General features: G+C 38.4%; 1 protein-coding gene and 1 non-coding gene across 2 annotated transcripts; one reads left to right on the top strand and one right to left on the bottom strand.

Annotated features, from left to right (window-relative positions):
* LOC121763082 (heavy metal-associated isoprenylated plant protein 9-like) lies at positions 1 to 2,010 on the bottom strand. The gene is made up of 5 exons (XM_042159144.1): positions 1,776 to 2,010; positions 1,513 to 1,687; positions 1,257 to 1,429; positions 934 to 1,024; positions 1 to 549 (listed from the first exon to the last, which is right to left on the bottom strand). The coding sequence occupies exons 1-5, from the start codon at positions 1,797 to 1,799 to the stop codon at positions 128 to 130; spliced, it is 885 nt and encodes a 294-aa protein (XP_042015078.1). The 5' UTR covers positions 1,800 to 2,010; the 3' UTR covers positions 1 to 127.
* A 16,571-nt stretch (positions 2,011 to 18,581) lies between these two features.
* Positions 18,582 to 18,666, top strand: TRNAM-CAU. Its single transcript is given in 2 exon segments — positions 18,582 to 18,619; positions 18,631 to 18,666. It is a non-coding gene; the product is annotated as a tRNA-Met (tRNA).
* The last annotated feature ends 172 nt before the right edge of the window (positions 18,667 to 18,838 follow it).

Raw genomic sequence — 18,838 nt, 5'->3', positions numbered from 1 at the left:
TTAATTACAAATTAACACATTTAATTTAGATAGAAAATTCTGCAGTAATATCTTATTATAACAAAAACACAAATAAGATACTCATACAGAATCAACATAAGATTCCAATAAAAAGAAGGGTTTTTGATCACATAATGAAACACGCATTAGGATTTTCGTCGGAGAAAAGCTGCGGCGCCGGCGGGATTCTTTCAATCACATACATTGGCTGATAATGATACATCATTTTGAACATCCCTTGCTCCTCCATGCTCCTCTCCTCCTCCTCCTCCGCCTCCTCTTCCGGCGCCGGATCTTTTTTATCGCCGTCCTCTTTCTTCTCCTCCTCCGCCGGCTTCGCTTTCTCCCCCTCGGCTGATTTTTCTTCCTTCTTCTCCTCCGGCTTCGGACCCTCCTCTGCCGGATTCTCCGGCTCTGGCTCGGGCTGTGGCACCACCTTGGCTTGCTTTTTAGTCCTCCGGTACACGTAGTCAACGAGACGGTCGGCGTCCATGGTGCCTGTCACCGTCACTTTGCCGGAGCTCAGCTCAGTCTCCGCCGTTCTAACTCCTACTAATTTTTGGTTTATGAAAATTTGCACTTTTGTAATCCAAATATATGAAAAATTGGACCTTTTATGGAATTTTAATTTTGTGAATACTACCCCTTTATCAGTCAATACTAGTCACGATTTTTTTTGGTCCACCAATACTTGTCGCTTGTATTTTTTTCACTAATTTTGTTAAATGCATAGTATTTCATTCATGATATTCCCTCCGTCCCACTTTAGGAGTCTCGGTTGATCATTTTTGGGTGTTCCACTAACATTTTTTCACTCACATTTTATTATAAATCTAATACTATAAAAGTAGGACTCACGTTCCACTATATCTTTTCACCTACTTCATTCATTTTTCTTTACATTTCTTAAAACGGAGTGGAAAAAGAGTGTACCTTTCATTTTGAGTATCTTCTTCTTGAGTTGTTCGGCACAAGCCTCGCAATGCATGTTGACATTGAGTTCTATCGTAGCCAATCCACTAACCTGCAATCGCAAAAATCTTTATTGGTTTATTTTTATTATTCCGAACATAATCTACTCATAATTGCTGAAAGAAAATACTCTTTTTGCAATTGTAATTGATTTCACACTTTACGTGACAACATGTCCGGACCATTAAATTTGTATTCGACCAGAGACGAGGCTAAGGGGGCGAACCCAAAAAAGGTTCCTTTTTTAAATACTCCATATATATTTATTTCTAAAAAGTAGGTACCTGGGAAGCAACAATATCCGGCATGGGTTCACCTTCAGCTTGAGGCAATGGTGATAAAACTTTAGCTCTTCTCTTGGTTTTCTTCACGATTCTGCTACACACAGCTTCAGGCTCAATCACCCCTTTTATCGTCACCTCATTCTTCGCCATGTCCATTGCCACTCCCTCCACTCCTGCAATTTCATTCATACTTTAATTAGATAATTTTCACTTAATTAATTTCATATACTTAAAATTCTAGTAGAAAATAGATGACCTCTAATCTTGAGTATAGAGCGCTCAATCTTCTTGGCACATCCCACACAATGCAAGTCCACAAACAACACAAATGGCATCGGCGGCTTCGGTTTTTCTTCCTTGGTGGCTTCTTCTTCTTTTTTCTCTTCTGCTTTAGGCTCTTCCTTTTTCTCCTCCTCAGGCTTCGTTTTCTCCTGTTAAAGTATGCCAAAAAATAGGGTTTCAAGTTCATGCACATTAATATAGTATACAAGTTAATTCATGAAAGAAAAAGGTACGAACCTCTACTTTAGCTTCTTCGCCCATTTTGATGCACACTAAATATTTATTAAAATTATAAAGAAAAAGACTAGGAGAATTTTGTGTTAGAGGGAGAAGGGGGGAGAATTTGGAGAGAACGATGAGCAGAATTTATATGGGAATTGAAACTTCAAAAAAAGACATGGATTTGTAAAGAAATGGACAGTGTGGATTGTAGTGCTTTAAAGTAGTTTGTGTGATGGCATAGCACATGCAGAGTTACAAACTAGAGAAGGAAACCTCAAAAACAAATTTAAATGCTATTTATTTACTTGATTAGTTAAAGAATATATAATTGGTAAATCTGGTGAGGTATAACTAATATGCACACACATAAATTAGTGCATAGGAAAAACAAATGTGTGTGTGTGATTTTGAATGGTGGAAATTGGAAAAGGGGTTGGCCTAGGTTTGAATGGAGTTTGGTGTGTGTTCCCTCTAGAAATTTCATAATCACATACCTAATAAAAGGTTAATTATTGTAAGTAATTAGGTAACTACACAGTAAAGGGTCTAAATTCGATGTGTTGTGCATGTATGCAGTATGGATTTTTTGTTTGTATGTTAGATGTATAAGTCGTAATTCAAAATAGTAGTATATAAAATATGCACATCAATCGAAATACGTTTTGTAGGGAAATGATTCGTAAAATCACAAACTTTCGGTGAAATTTCAAATCGTAGTTACACTACACTTCATAACTTCGTGATTATTTCATGGAAAATGTACCAAATTTCAAAAGTTTATGATTTTATAGATCAATAGCTCTTTTTTTTAATATTATAGTGCGTCACAGACATAGACTTGCAGATGTCCAAATTTTCATTTGCACACATAAGAGTTAAATTACAGCAAAAATGCCATATCTATATAATCTCCACTCAAAATATGTTGCATATAATGTTTTATAAAAAGTATGCCTTTTACATGAAAAAATCATGGTTTGGTTAAACTCTGGTATACACCTACATTCTCTCTTTCTCAAAAAAGGAAAAAAGAAAAAGCAAAAGAAAAGGGGCTACCTACTATACTCAAAAGAGTTAATGTAACTATAAATTGAAGTAGTATATAATTTCTTGATTAGAGGAAACAGCCATTTTATTGATAGATTTGGAAGCAAAAGATAAGCCATCCATTAATCAAAAGTGACTTTTGATGGCACATTTTTCATAAGCGGATCATTTGGTATATAAGCATTAAAATTATATCTTGTTGTACTGTTTTTTTGATCTTTGGTAATTGGAATAGATTAAAACTTGTTGGAGTGTTAAAGTGATTATGCATTGCGTGTAATTAAATATGTTAATCACGATTAGTTGGTGTCACATGGGTGGTTTATATAGCACAGCGAGTCAGGGACATGATATTCTATTTTATTCCGGAAGGGAGCTGATGTTCTCTCCGTATATTTATTTAGTTTATTTATGCTTTAGTATTATTTAGTTGTTATGATTTTATTTACTTTCCATAGTGGTTAGAATTTGATTTGTTTTCCTAGTTTATAGAAGATATTTTTGTACCACATATATTATAAATATGTGTGGAGTCTTTTATTATTATTATTATCAAGAAGAATGAATTAAAGTAATATTTATCATTCTCTCCCTACGGTTTTCCCTCTTGGAGAAACCGATTTCTCTCATCTCTCTCAAAATTCACGTCTTTTTCACTCAAATAACTACTTTGATAGGTAAACCCTATCAAATTGGTACTTTCATTAGGTTCTCATCCTCCTATTGATTTACTTTCTACCACCATGTCCGTCTTGCTGTCAAACTCTCCTCCAGACTCTCCTCCTCGGTTTTCTGGTGTTAACCCCGTGAGATGGATTTTGGATATTCAGGAATATTTTGACTATCACTTGTTTTCTGATGTTGATCGTCTATTTTTTGTGAGGTTATTTTTTGACCATCCAGCATCTGTATGGCTCCATGAGTATCGACGCTCGAATCCTAAGTGCTCATGGCAAGAATTTCTGGATGCTGTTTATCATAATTTTGATGAGGATGTCATTTACTTCGCCGAGACGAATAAACTTCTCAACAAAATTACGGAGGCAGTTGCATATTTAGCTAAAAAAGAGGCCATGGCTAAAAAGGAGGCCACATCTGATTCTATCATCGAGTCTGTTGCAAAAACGATGATGAGCCAAGAACAAATGTAAAGTCTGATCCCTTCATCGAAGAGACGGTAAAAAATGATGATGAATCGTTTGAAAAGCTAGATGAGCCAAAGGATTTGGTGGAAACCAAATTTCCTCCAAAATCTCATAGCCCAAAAATCACTATTGTCATCCTTGGTTATGTCACTGAAGTCGCGGAAGAGATCTCATGTCCAAAGACGGTTTGTCCATCACTCGTTACGATCCCAAATGATACAATTTTGTTTGCAGACGAAGATCCAAACAAAGACAGCGCCAACGAGATGGAAGATTATTTTTCTGACTTCCACCTTGAGGGCAAGGTGGTTTTCAACGATGGGGGAGTTGATAGGGACATGATATTCTATTTTATTTCGGAAGGGAACTGATGTTCTCTCCATATATTTATTTAGTTTATTTATGCTTTAGTATTATTTAGTTGTTATGATTTTATTTACTTTCCATAGTGGTTAGGATTTGATTTGCTTTCCTAGTTTATAGAAGATCTTTTTGTACCACATATATTATAAATATGTGTGGAGTCTTTTATTATTATTATTATTATTATCAAGAAGAATGAATTAAAGTAATATTTATCATTCTCTCCCTACGGTTCTCCCTCTTGGAGAAACCGATTTCTCTCATCTCTCTCAAAATTCACGTCTCTTTCACTCAAATAACTACTTTGATAGGTAAACCCTATCAGCACATCTAGTAGTTCAAATAAAAATTGGAAACTTATTTTTTCTCAAAAAGATGAAACAAATAGGAAAAGTCCCTTTTAATATTGATTTAACATTAATAAGGTTGCTAATTCATTTTTAACTGTGGAGTGCTATATGGACCGTTATCAATTCGAGTTGATGGAAATATTATATTGTTGATCATAATTAATCGGTAAGAACTTGGATGCATGTCAGTTACCTATATTAGTGTTTCATCCTTACCTACCTTAACTCATCAAAATGAAATGATCTTGACCACAAATTGGAGTAATATTGTTGGTACCCTACATGTGTTAGCTCCATGACCTACCTTACCAAACAACAATGGTGTGTTGGCATAACTTTATTTATAATAGCAAATTTACTCATATAACCCTAACAATGAAGAATTTCTACCTCGTCCGTCCTGCCATAAGCAAGGCGCTTAATTTAGGCACTAGATTTAAGAAATTGGTATTTAAAGAGTTAAGTAGAGAGATAGTAAAGTATGAGAGAGAATGAGTGGATGAGTGAAGAAAGAATAAAGTGGCTTGCTTATAATGAGTCACTCAAAAAAGAAAAGTGACTTGCTTATGATGGGATGAATGAAGTACAATAAATTCCTTTAGATTCGACGCGGTTGATCTTCTCAATCTAACACATCAATAAAATCAACATGTAACTCATGGATATGGTCGAGTGATATTGGACTCGTCCATCCTTAAGTAAACGGTCAGAGGATCAATTCTTGCCTTTGAGTATGAAACAGTCTTAAATCCTTGGATCAGTTCCCACACTTTTCGAGGTGCCTACAAATCAGCACATGAAACAGTCACTGGATCCGCTAATCGGTCTGAAAGAGAGTCTTTACTTTAAACCTTCTCTAATATTCTTGTATTTCTATTTCATGAATCCATCTTTTCCTCTTACATCAAAATCAACCCTACACTTTCATGTCAAAGACTTGAAAGGTGACTTCTCTCACTCTATTTTTGTTGCGTGGAAATGAGTCAGCAATGTTAGTAGCACCAAAAGTTACCACCTCCAAAGTCCATGCCAAAGGGTTTCTTTCTCTAATATGGGATGTCCACAAAAAAGATATCATCAGCATGCAGTTGTGCCAAAAAGGGGCTGCCAAATTTTGATTTTTAGGTCCACCCCATTAATTTGAAATCATTTACATTTATTGTGTTTCAAGTGAAAATTGTTGACTTAATCAAGAATTGTGGATTATGGTTTGTAAGAATGTAATTAAGTTTGATTAGTGAGGGCAAATGTCATTCCAAGAAAGGCCCAGACACATCCTCTCTGTGGCTATAAATACAATTCTAATCTCAACCATTCATTCTTTTTCTTGAACTTTTTCTTGCTACTAGTTTCTCTACATTAATTAGTGCGTGTGTGTGTGTTTTCATAGAGCATTAATAAGTGTATTATACAAGTGGATGTAAAGAAAAGAAGGACCTCTCTCGGTAATAGAAACCACATGAATTTCTATCTAAATAATTAAGATATGATAGATGACAATCTCTTAATTTGGATTGTTCAGTCAAATAAAAACAATTTTCAAAGAATTTAAAAGAAGATTATCCTACTATGGTGGTGTTCGATTTCCAAAATAAAATAATACCAAGATACAATATAAAATTAAGTTGTGAGATTATTTTAGTCATAGGGGGTTAGCTATGACTAATTATCCCATGATTATTCATCTAGGATTGAGTTGTGGGGTTGAATCTCATTAAACACACTACAAATTTAATTCCAGATACAATCTTACAAACCGAACACCCCTATATATATATTGTGCATGGCCGGATCGAGTGATTGTTATATACCTTCTCTAGAATTTTTACTGCAGTTTATTGTAACAACTGGCTATACACTAGCTAGATTAATTAATGAGTATTGAACAAATAATTAAATTGCTAGTAATGGATAAAAAATGTTATCTAGATATATAAAAGGGATGCTCTTGCTTCATAGTATATTTACATTTTCCTTTCTTTTTTGAAATGATAAAAAATTGAATTCAGGCCATCCACAACGTTGTTCCTATACCGTTCCTTAAACCACTATTTGAGTGCCCCACTGTACTTTTTTACTCCATTCCTTAACTAAGGAACGGAACCTGCAACCCTTCGTTCCTTAACCGTTCCTTAAATTACTATTCATTCAATTTCATTTTTTTTATTTCCAGCTAAATTCAATTAAAAAAACACACTTTATTAAAAAACAAACACACTTTATTAAAAAACAAACACACTTTATTAAAAAACACACAACATTAAAAAAAATTACAACTTAAACTTAAAAAAATAAAAAGCACACAATTAAAATCCTAAAAAAATAAAAGTACACAATTTTAATAATTTCATCCGCCAAAATTTGCCCAAATGTGCTCAATTAGATCCTGTTGGAGTTGGGTGTGGGCACTAGAGTCGCGTGTCCTTGCACGAATAGATAACCGTTCTTGTATAGACGGATGCGCTCCACTTCGAGGCGGACTACTTGCGGTTGAGCTTCCGGGGGATTCGTCGTCGAACCAATTTCCCGCCTCGGGTCCTTCGTCTTGGACAATCATGTTGTGCAAGATTATGCACGTATACATGATGTCGACCATGTTTTCCATGAACCACGTACGAGCCGGGGCTTTGATGATGTTGAAGCGCGCTTGGAGAACCCCGAACGCCCTCTCCACATCCTTGTGAGCAGCCTCCTGCTTCTGCGCAAAAAGAGCCTGCTTTGGGTTCGCAGACCCACTGCACGTCTTCAAGAAGGTAGGCCACTTCGGGTAGATGCCATCGGCGAGATAGTACCCCATTTTATAAAGCCGGTTGTTGGCGACGAAGTTGATGGCCGGCGCTTTACCATCCAAAACTTCGGTCAAGAGGTCGGACTGGTGGAGCACGTTTACGTCGTTGTTCGACCCGGGGACCCCGAAGTACGCGTGCCAGATCCAAAGGCGGTAGTCGGCAACGGCCTCAAGTATAACGGTTGGGTGGGTGCCTTTGTGGCCGCTCGTGTAGGACCCCTTCCACGCCACTGGGCAATTCTTCCATTGCCAGTGCATGCAATCGACGCTGCCGAGCATCCCGAGGAATCCGTGCACTGTTTCGTGATGGTCGAGCAGGAACTGACAATCGGTCGTGCTTGGCCTCCGGAGAAATTCATCGGTGAAGGCTGCCCGGACGCCTTTGCAGAATTTGAGCAAGCACATTCGCCCAGTGCTGTCTCCGATGTGGAGGTATTCGTCGAACATGTCAGCCGTTTGTCCAGTCGCAAGCTGGCGGATTGCTGCAGTACATTTCTGCAGCGTCGTGTGGCTGGGACGGCCGACCGCGTCGCACCCTTCCTGGAGGAACTCTTCCCGGGCTGCCAAAGTATTCGCGATGTGGAGAAATAAAGGTTTCCCCATGCGGAAACGGCGACGGAAGTACGTATCTCCCCAAACCGGGTTATCGCAGAAGTAGTCGCGTACTAACCTTGCAGCGGCTTCCTCCCGGTTACGATGGATGTACGTACTGGAGCGTCGTTGGGGCGGCGCGGCTTCTTCGGCCTCCCGTCGTCGATCTTCTTCAAGTGATTGTTGCAATATTTGACGCATTTGTTCAAAAGGATCTATTAGTTTGATTAAATTTGGGAGAAGGAAAGCAGAGTTGATTTGAGATGAAAATTGAGGTGGAAATAGAGAGGAATAAATGTGTGTTTGTGATTGAAATGAGTATGAAATAGGAGTATTTATAGAGTAAATAAATAAATAAATAAATAAAAACAAAACGGATATAAAAAAAACGGTCACATTACCGTTGCAATTTTTTTTTTATTATTAAATTCAAATTTTTTTAAAAAAATTGAATTATTGCGTCACCGGGACGAAGCCCACTCGCGGGGCAGCGAGTGGGCTTCACGCGTCGAATGGGAGGCCGCCACGTCGCCTCGGCGCGTGGTGGAACGTTTCGTTCCGCGTTCCTCGGGAACGGCATAGGAACGGCATGGGCACGGAATGGCGACGGAACGGAGCCTGCAACGCTTGCCGCCGCGGAACTGTTCCGCCGGAACGGCATAAGAACCGCAACGGCATAGCGTTGCGGGTGCCCTCAATCAAGTTTGTGCGCATTGCTTTCCAACCTGGAATTGTGGACTTTAGACAAAGACAGGTGTATTAAAAGTGAAAGTGTAGACAGAGATCAGTCAGTCGTAGGTGGTATGATTGGTAATTGGTATATTTTTTGAATATTTGATCACATAAAGCATTGGTTATAAATAAGTTATTAGGTATAGAATCTTGGTATTTGAATAAAAGCCAAATTGGAAGGATAATTTGGATTCATGCATTGAATGTATGGAGAAAGCATGGATCTCCATGTATTTTTGTTGTCCTTGATGAGTGTTTCACAAGAAAATTTTGGGGGAATTAATTGAACTCTCTTAATATAATAGCCTCAAATTGAGGAACTTCTCGAGATGTACAACTTTCTCCCCTTACTCTTTTGTTGTGCTTTATTAAGCGAGTGAACTACAATATATTACTCATTACACAAACAAATTGTTGGGCGTAATATAATTTTAAAAAGTTGAGGAAGAAAAACTACATGAAAATGGAACCATATGCCGGGAAATAAACACAGGCAATCACAAATATGAAAGAGAATGAACACAAGAAATTGTTTACCCAGTTCGATACGATGTGTATCTACGTCTGGGGGTGATGCCAAGTCAGAGATTCCACTACATTAATTCAGGATGATTTTACAATGGGGGATCACTTCTATTTCTAAGCAAAATAGAGAGCCATAATTCTAGTCAAACTAGGAAACATATTCCATAAGGAAATATCTTGTAAGGAATAAATCTATCACAAGAAAATATACTTAAAGGAAACAAACCCCTAAATATGGTAGGAGATATTTTAGGCTCCACAATTAACAATCTCCCACTTGGAGACTAACAACTCCTAAACAACCATATCCTCGTGATCTCATCCCTACATCCGCTTAGCATCGCCTAACCTTCTTTTCAAGTTCCAAGGCCAATTGAAGCTATGCATAGCTTCAATTTCTCTAAGGTCACCACCTTAGTAAACATGTATGCAGAATTCTGACTTTCAAGTATCTTCTCAAGTTGCAGAATTTTCATCTCCAATAAGTGTCGAATGTAATAATACTTCAACTCCACATGTTTTGTCCTAGAATGAAACGTTGGATTCTTTGCCAAGAAAATAGCACTCTGACTATCACTGTAGAGTATGCTACTCTTGTTCTCTTTCCCAAGTTCATCTAAGAAACTCTGCAACCACACCATCTCCTTGCCTACCTCCGTCGCAGCTACATATTCAGCCTCCGTAGTAGACAAAGCAACGGTCTTCTGCAACTTAGAAGTCCAAGAAATAGCAGTACCACCATGAGTAAATACATACCCGGTTGTACTTCTTCTTCCATCAAGATCATTGCACTCCAAGTCTGCATCCACATAACCTGCCAGCTCGACATTCTTGCCATTGAAACATAAGACTCTTTCTATAGTACCTCTCAAGTATCGAAGGATCCATTTAACTGCTTCCCAATGTTGCTTGCTCGGATCACCCATGAACCGACTCACTACTCCCACTACTTGTGCAATATCAGGCTTCATACACACCATTGCATACATAATACTGCCAATTGCTGAAGCAAAAGGAACTTTCTTCATTTCAGCATGTTCTTCTTTTGTACTTGGCGACTCCTTCTTCGACAGCTTGAAGTGACTGCCTAAAGGCACACTTACTGGCTTCGAATTATCCATGTTGAATCTTTCCAAAACCTTACCAATGTAAGCAGCTTGCAAAAGATACAATTTTTCTACCGCCTTGTCACGCTCGATTCTCATGCCCAAAATTTGATTAGTCTCTCCAAGATCTTTCATGGAGACTCGTTCAGACAATTGCCTTTTCAACTTATTCATCTCCGTTGGATCACCTCCTGCGATCAACATATCATTAACATATAATAACAGGATAAGATAGCTCTTGTCAAACCTCTTGTAGTAACAACAATGGTCAGCATAACATCTTTTATAGCCAATCTCCATCATGATTCCATCAAACTTCTTGTACCACTGCTTTGGAGCTTGCTTTAAACCATACAAGCTCTTCTTCAACTTGCACACAAGATTTTCCTTTCCTTTTACTACGAATCCCTTAGGTTGTGTCATGTACAACTCATCCGCCAAATCACCATGAAGGAATGCCATCTTTACATCCATCTGATGTAACAATAGATTTTCTGCAACTACCATACTCAACACTAAACGAATAGTAGTCAGTTTCACAACAAGAGTGAACATATCTGTATAATCAATACCGTATCGTTGCTCAAATCCCTTGACAACCAGCCTAGCCTTGTAGCGCTTGCTACCATCAGCTTTACATTTGATTCGATAGACCCACTTGCAATGCAATGTCTTTTTACCTTTTGGAAGTTCCACAAGCTCCCATGTGCCATTCAGGAGAAGAGAGACAAACTCGTCATCCATGGCAATTTTCCACCTTCGTTTAATAGGGCCTTCTCCTGCTTCTGCATAACACTCAAGTTTACCACCATCAGTAAGTAACAAATAGAAATTAGAGGGTGAGTACCTATCAGGTGCACGTCGCTCTCTAGTCTGTTTAGCAGTGGAATAATTGGTGGTGGAGTGCTTAGTTCTTCTTCAAGCACATCTTCACCATTCTGACTCTGCTTGCTCCCACTCGAGTTTGAGATGTCTAGCTCGACCATTTGGGGCTCAGAACTGCTAGAACTCGACTCCTCCAATCTATCATTGTACAATACATGTTCATTGAAAACGACATCTCTACTGCGAATAACCTTACAGTTTTGTTCATCCCAAAGTCTATAACCAAACTCATCGCCTCCATAACCAATGAACGTACACTTATCAGATTTTGCATCCAACTTACTTCTCGCAACAAAACTAATATGAGCATAAGCAACACAAACAAATATACGTAGGAAAGATAGATTAACCACTTTTCCTATCCAAACCTCATGTATCAGAAACTCCAACGGAACTGATGGACCTCTATTGATTAGGAATGTAGCTGTGTTGACTGCATCTGCCCAAAAATTATTTGGCAATCCACTTTTCAACCTCATGCATCTTGCTCGCTCATTCAACGTTCTGTTCATGGGCTCTGCGATTCCATTATGCTGTGGAGTTCCTTTCACAGTCTTCTCCATGCAAATTCCATTCTCGGCACAAAACTCCTTGAACTTTGCAAGTTCATATTCTCCCCCATTATCGGATCTTAGAAACTTCACCTTTAGCCCGGTTCCAGTTTCAACAAGGAATTTCAACTTCCTAAAAGCATCAAACGCATCGGATTTACTCTTCAGAAAATAAACCCATACCTTTCGAGTGGAGTCATCGATGAATGTCATATTATATTCAAAGCCTCCTAGGGACTCATAGGTGCTGGTCCCCATAGATCACTATGGACCAACTCCAACTTTTGTGTCTTCAATTTTCAGCTCCCTTGAGAAAATCACCCTTTTCTGTTTCCCAAACACGCAATCCTCGCATAGGCCAACTTCAACAGTTTTCAGGTCGGGCAGTAAACCTTTTGAGCACATTATCTTCATCCATTTCTCGCTCATGTGGCCAAGACGACAGTGCCACAAATCTGCATTATTTGCTTCACTTGCAAGATCAATGCAATCTTTGGAGTTAGTTGTGGTATACAACGTACCCTCCTTTTTACCTCGAGCTACTATCATAGCTTGTAACACTCGTACTTTTAAGTACGAATCTAATATATATCACGAAGCGATTAGTAAAAATTATTTCAAATACTATGCTTCTCGATAAATGTGATTTGGGAAATGGTATGTTTTTATGTGTTTAAGGTGAAAAGGAACGTACTTACTTATTTAACTATGAACCTTGGGAGATTTGTTGAAGGTCTCGTTGAAAGAATGACGACGATGTTGCTATATTTAGCAAGACGAATGAAATACGTGGAGATGAATATATTTTTCTTATGGAAGACGACGTGCATGAATCGAGGAATGGTTGAAGGAACTATATTTGGAACAACACCAAATATGAGTTGTGCCGTTAAACGGGCTTTAACTTTTGGTTGTGAAGAACGAGATAACAAAATTTAATAAAGACCCGTGAATTTTAATTATCGAAGGAAAGTACGAAAATATAAAGTATGATTTTATTTTGGACTTTGCAAATTTAATTAGAGTCCAAATGACTAGTTACAAAAAGGGCTTGGGCCTAACTATTTTAGAATCCAACCAAATAATAATCCTAACATGGGCTTACCATAACTTGAGCCCAACAACATGGAATTAAATTAATTTAGAAGCCCAAAGACCTCCCCCCTTCTTCTTCTTCTTCTCTCCTTCACCAAAGTGACCGACGGTTTCCACAAGAAAAGAACTCTCCACCTCCAACTCTTTCACCTCCTTCCACCATCAATGCCTACAAACCAAGAGTCACCCACCACTTCTCATTTAACCTGTTCTCTAAACCCCTCACATTACACTACACAAAGGAAAAAAAAGAGAGAGAGTGAGAAAGAGCCGAGAAAGAGAAGCCGAGAACAAGAGGAGGATTTCTTTTCACCATTCTTGTCCATTCACCACCAAGCTCAACTTTTTGTTTTTGAGGTACAATCTCTCTTCTATCCAGAAAGCATGAATTGTTGCACATGTATATATTGCCTACATCATTTCATAATTCTTCCATAACCAACTCAACCAAGTTAATCAAATAGCAATCGAAGGTAATCGAACACACGAAAGAACTTAACTTTACGATGAAAACATATCCCGCGAGTTGAATCGGAGTAGTTCGGAGTGACACCGGAGAAGGGGAAGCCACCGTCGACGACGGGCAGAGGCGGACAGCCGAGATAACAGCGACGTGACGACGGAGGCTCTTCCCGGCGACTCCAGCAGCGGTATTTCATCCGCCCTGCGACAGCCGTACTCCCGACGGTGCAGCAGCAATGGCGGCCGCGAACAGAGACGGCAACGGCAGCTGCAGTGGACGCCGAGACCTCGCCGACGGTACAGCAGCAGTAGCTCCGGCGGCGGCGAGCCAAGGCGAGCGACTGAGGATGGGAGTCGGCTCTGTTGCAGCCGAGAGGGAGAGAGAGAGGAATAGAGAGAGATAGTGGTGTGAAGGAGAAAGAATGTATGTTTTGGGCCACTTTTGTTTTTTTTTTTTGAGTTTGGGCCTCACTAATTTAAATTGTTGGCTTTAAAAAAAAAGATTTGAGATAAGGTGGGGAAATAAGCTTTGGGGGTTTTAATAAATCTTTTTTTGGGCCGATGTTTGATTGTGAAGAATTATTTAATTAAATCCCGATTTAATTTTGAAGTATGAATAAATTATATCCTAAGTCCGAAATAAATATATTCCGAGGGAATATTGTTGCGATGAATTAAGTATGCGCTTAAATGATCTTTAGAAATTTATTTCGACGTCATGGAAAATACGAGGAGCCAACGGAGGAAAGAACGGGCGTAAGCGGCCGACCGGCGTCGCACGCAACGCCTTGGGCGGCCGCCGAATAACTGAAAACACACGAACACCGAAAAAAAGAATTAAAAGATTTTAATTAGAGTGCATCCATTCTAAATACCTTCGTTACCGAAAATTTGATATGAACTTTATGTATTTTCTGAAAAGGTGGTTCGCACGGCCGCTAGAGTCGGAACGAGAAGCTACTTAAAGAAAACTCTAAGCTTTTGAGGTGGGCTTTATTACTTAGACTCTTTAATTGAAATTGATATGTTTATGGTGAGATAAGGGTGGTTTAAATATTATGTCATGCCGTAATTTATGTTTTGAATTGCCTATCTGATTGTCTACTAGAATAATGTTCTACTAGACTTTGATGATTAACGAATTCGGGTCTAACTAGGGTCCAAGCCCTACTTAGGCTAGTGCACTAATGGGGATCGTGAGCCGTCCCTTAGGTCGGCCGGTCCAGTGATCGAGTTTGTGGCCACATTCTCGTTTCACATGATGGTTCAGATATGGTATATGTTGGAGGATGACGATTGTCCGCGCGGACACTATTTTATTAAAGGAATGATTTTAGTTTTTCTCGGCCTTTTAAAGAAAAACCCGAGTTTCACTCAACGATGGCTGACATAATTCTATCGATAAATGTATTTCGGGCATGAGTTCACTGGGTGCATCAAGTACTCAGCCCCTGCATATGTTTTTCCTATGTGCAGGTTGAGCGAGGACGGGAGGCAGAGGGTGTTGAGAAATGATTCCGGAATTGTATTCGATAACTGTTCCGGTTACTATTGTGTCTTCATACATAGTAGTAGCCAAACTCTCAATTGCTTCCGCTACTCTACGTTTTAAGAATTTCTTTTATTTCCTTTGAATTGTCAAACTATGTCATTCACGTTATGTACTTTCAGGATTTGAAACTTTGATTTGTTAATGGAATTTCGACTTTTGATCTACATGTCGTACCCCTTGATTGTTTTTCCCCTTCTTCCCCGCTTCTTAATTTCCCCATTAGTCACGATCAACCGTGTTTTCTATCCTTAGAAAATGTGGTCGTGACATAGCTCCCTTGGTAATCTTCCAATTGTTGCAGCCAAACTTCACCGTGTACCCTTCGGCATCAAGCTGCACAATCGAAATCAAATTTCTCTATAATCCAGGAATGTGTCTGACTTCATTCAGTTTTATCACAGATCCATTGGATGTCACTACCTTCACGTTTCCTTTTTCCACGATATCTAAGGGCTCGTCATCAGCCAGATTTACTTTCCCAAAATCGCCAGAAACGTAGTTTTCCATTACCTCCACATTGCTGCATGAATGGAACGACGCTCCAGAATCCAATACCTAAAATTCCATCGGACTACTCACACTTAGGACCAACGCCTCGCCATCATCGTCACACATGGTAACGTTTGTTGTCTTCTTCTCTTTCTGATCATTATTCTTATATTTCTTTGGTGCCTTACACTGATTTCTAAAATGCTCAAACTCATCACAATTCCAGCATTTAACTTGATATAAATCCTTCTTGGATTGGCTCATTCCTTTGGATTTTTGATCTTCCACGATTTTGATTTCTCTTCTATCTGCCTCTCTGTTTTGTACTCAGTGCTGATCCCGAAGTAGAAGATCCTTATTCTCTCTGGCGGATTTCCTCACCAACCATCAGGTCTCTTACATTGTCAACTGTCAGTTTTGTCTCTGTAGCGGTGACTACTGTCATTGTGCCAGCCCAACTCTCAGGCAGGGACGATAGCAAAATTAGGGCACGAATTTCATCAGTGAATTTTATATCAACCGAGTTCAGTTGCGATGTAATCATGTTGAACTCGTTGAGATGTTGTTGCACCAGTTTTCCCTCTTGCATTCTAAAATTAAACAATCGTCTAATCAGATGTACCTTGTTTGTCGTTGATGGTTTCTGATACATGTCCTCCAAGATCTTCATCATCTCCTTTGTCGACTTTGCTGCAGTCGTGCGATAAGCCACATCCTTAGAAAATGATAGCCTAGTCGCGCTCATCTTTTTTTTTCTGTCCAGTAGCTCCCACTCCTCATGTTCCATATTTTCAGGTTTGGTTTTTAAAGGTTTCCACAGATCTTTACCGTACAAGTAATCCTCAATCTGCATCTTTCAAAATCTGAAATCAGATCCGTCGAACTTCTCTACAACAATCTTCCGTCGATCCCCATCGTGAATTCTGCCTCTTAAACCTTTGGCTCTAGATACTAGTTGTTGGGAAATAAACACAGGCAATCACAAATATGAAAGAGAATGAACACAAGAAATTGTTTAACCAGTTCGATACGATGTGTATCTACGTCCGGGGGCGATGCCAAGCTAGGGATTTCACTATATATAATTTTAGGATGATTTTACAATGAGGGAGCGCCTCTATATATAAGCAAAATAGAGAGCCCTAATTCTAGTCAAACTAGAAAACATATTCCATAAGTAAATATCTTCTTAGGAATAAATCTATCATAAAGAAATACACTTAAAGGAAACAAATCCTAAATATGGTAAGAGATATTTTAGGCTCCATAATTAACACTACAAAGAGTTGTAGTATTACGCTAAGCAGAGGAAGGGCCTCTGTTCGCAAGACGAGATACAGCCTGATAGTTCTCACGATTCGGCGTGTCTTCTAAGAAGATGAATGTTTCGAATGTGTCAGCATTGTAGTCAAACAAGCTCCGACAAACTGAATGAGATGAAGACATAACTTTGACAATGAACTTATGCAAAATTTTTGGAATGTAGAAAAGGTGTGATGAAAAGCATGGAGTGACTACCCTATTTATAGACATAGTTCACTTTAATGAGATCCTAATCAAAGTAGAGTTAATTCTACCATCATGGCTAGCGTTTAACGGTCGGGAGTTATGAACGTTACAAACGTGTACATATCGTGATGTATTGGGCATGATCAATCTGAACATGTATTCATGTTGTTGATCGTTCGAGGGACGTACCGGGATAACCCGATGTGCGTGTATCCACCCAACTAAGGCGTTTGGCCACATCCATCTTCGCATGTTTCTGTATTTCATAATAGCGGGCATATTGAAACTCAGTTCATCCATTCTCGATTTGCGAATGTAGTTTTGAAGAATAATTTACTTATTGTCGGGGTTGAGGAGTTTTTCACTTAATCAAATATTTCATGAATCAGTGAATATTTTCTTAATTGTTGTTCAATAAATTTAATAAGTATAAATTAGAAAATAAAATTTTACATTTTTTTAGAAAAATGGATTAATAATACTGACAGATTTTACCATAATAATCCGTCACCAATTTTTCATGGACAAATTCAATCACCAATTTTTATGTACACGTTTTTAAACAAAGGCACTCATCCATCACCAATCTGTCACTAATCTTATTTACCGATTTTTATATGGGTTTTACTAACGGATTGTTCTCATAACTCCATAGTTAAATAACCAACTTTATTCCACTATTTTTCATCACTAGGAATCGATATAGAGAATGAATATATCACGATCGCATGCTGGAAATGTAGACTGATCTATGCTATTTAATTTTTACAAAAATAAAAAACTGCCACTCGTACAACCCGGTCAAACAGCGCATACGATTTCAACAATCCACAACAGGAGTGGGAATAACCTAATGCAAAACCCAGACACAAGTTCAGTCATCAAGAGGTATTAAACTATAAGGGATAGGTAGTCCATGGCATTGTAATTAAATTATGAACATATAATTTGGCCTTCGTTTCGCTTGGACACGTTTTTAGGGATCAAATAAATTTTGAATTGTATTGAAGGTTTAAAATAAAGAAATTTAACTACCTCCGAAGCATGTGTTAATCCCACCAATGGAGACTTTTGTAAGAATACTTGCATCATATATACAGGAATTCTTCTTTTGACAATGTGCATTACATCTTCCTCCTTCACTGGATTCTCAAGGCTTTACATGTTTTTTGCCACCACAATCTTGCAACCTTTTTTTAAAATCTTAAATCTACATGTTAAACACTTGTACTAGCATAATCCATCTAATCAAACGAGGCTTAAAATCCTTATTGGTGTAAAATGAGTGCACACAATTAAATGAATTCCAATGAGGTGTGTGATAGAACTTATCAAATGCATTCACTATTGCTGGTTGCTTCTTATCTGTGGTTGTATAGTTCTACTAGCATTGTAAATGATTCTAAACAACATCCCAAACCATCAGGAGATGCATCACTAGTTAAATCCCGTAAGGCACTGAATTTTCACGCCCTCGTGTTGTACTCATCTAGCAAAAAAAATGCATTCATTGTTGATATTCTTAATTAATGGGTAAAAAATGGTTTTATGTTCTTATGTATATAAATGATAAATCCTTATGCTCGTTCATTTTAAGATAGATTAATTTTGTGTAGATAATTAACAACAAAGGGGTGGTGGCGCAGTTGGCTAGCGCGTAGGTCTCATAGCTTCTGAGTGATCCTGAGGTCGAGAGTTCGAGCCTCTCTCACCCCATTTAAAAATATTTTTATTCTTTGCTTTCTTCTTTATTTTGGAATCTTACCTTTTTTTTTTCACTGTATTCTTTGCTTTTATCTCTAATTCGCCCTTTTTAAGATTTGGAAATCTTAGCTTCTGTTTACTTGCTCGTTCATTTTGTTCATTGATCATGTGTTGGTGTGTATTG

Source organism: Salvia splendens, chromosome 13 (genome assembly GCF_004379255.2).
Source record: "Salvia splendens isolate huo1 chromosome 13, SspV2, whole genome shotgun sequence".
Classification (NCBI taxonomy): domain Eukaryota; kingdom Viridiplantae; phylum Streptophyta; class Magnoliopsida; order Lamiales; family Lamiaceae; genus Salvia; species Salvia splendens.
The sequence above is the reverse complement of the archived record's forward strand: the minus strand, read 5'-3'. Positions and strand labels throughout refer to the sequence as shown.

Excerpts from the sequence above, each read along its gene's own strand:
- LOC121763082 (XM_042159144.1), bottom strand. The coding sequence starts at position 1,799 with ATGGGCGAAGAAGCTAAAGTAGAG. Across the intron at positions 1,430-1,512 it reads CTCTATACTCAAGATTAGAG|GAGTGGAGGGAGTGGCAATG; the intron begins GTCATCTATTTT and ends ATGAAATTGCAG. Across the intron at positions 1,025-1,256 it reads CGGATATTGTTGCTTCCCAG|GTTAGTGGATTGGCTACGAT; the intron begins GTACCTACTTTT and ends TTGCGATTGCAG.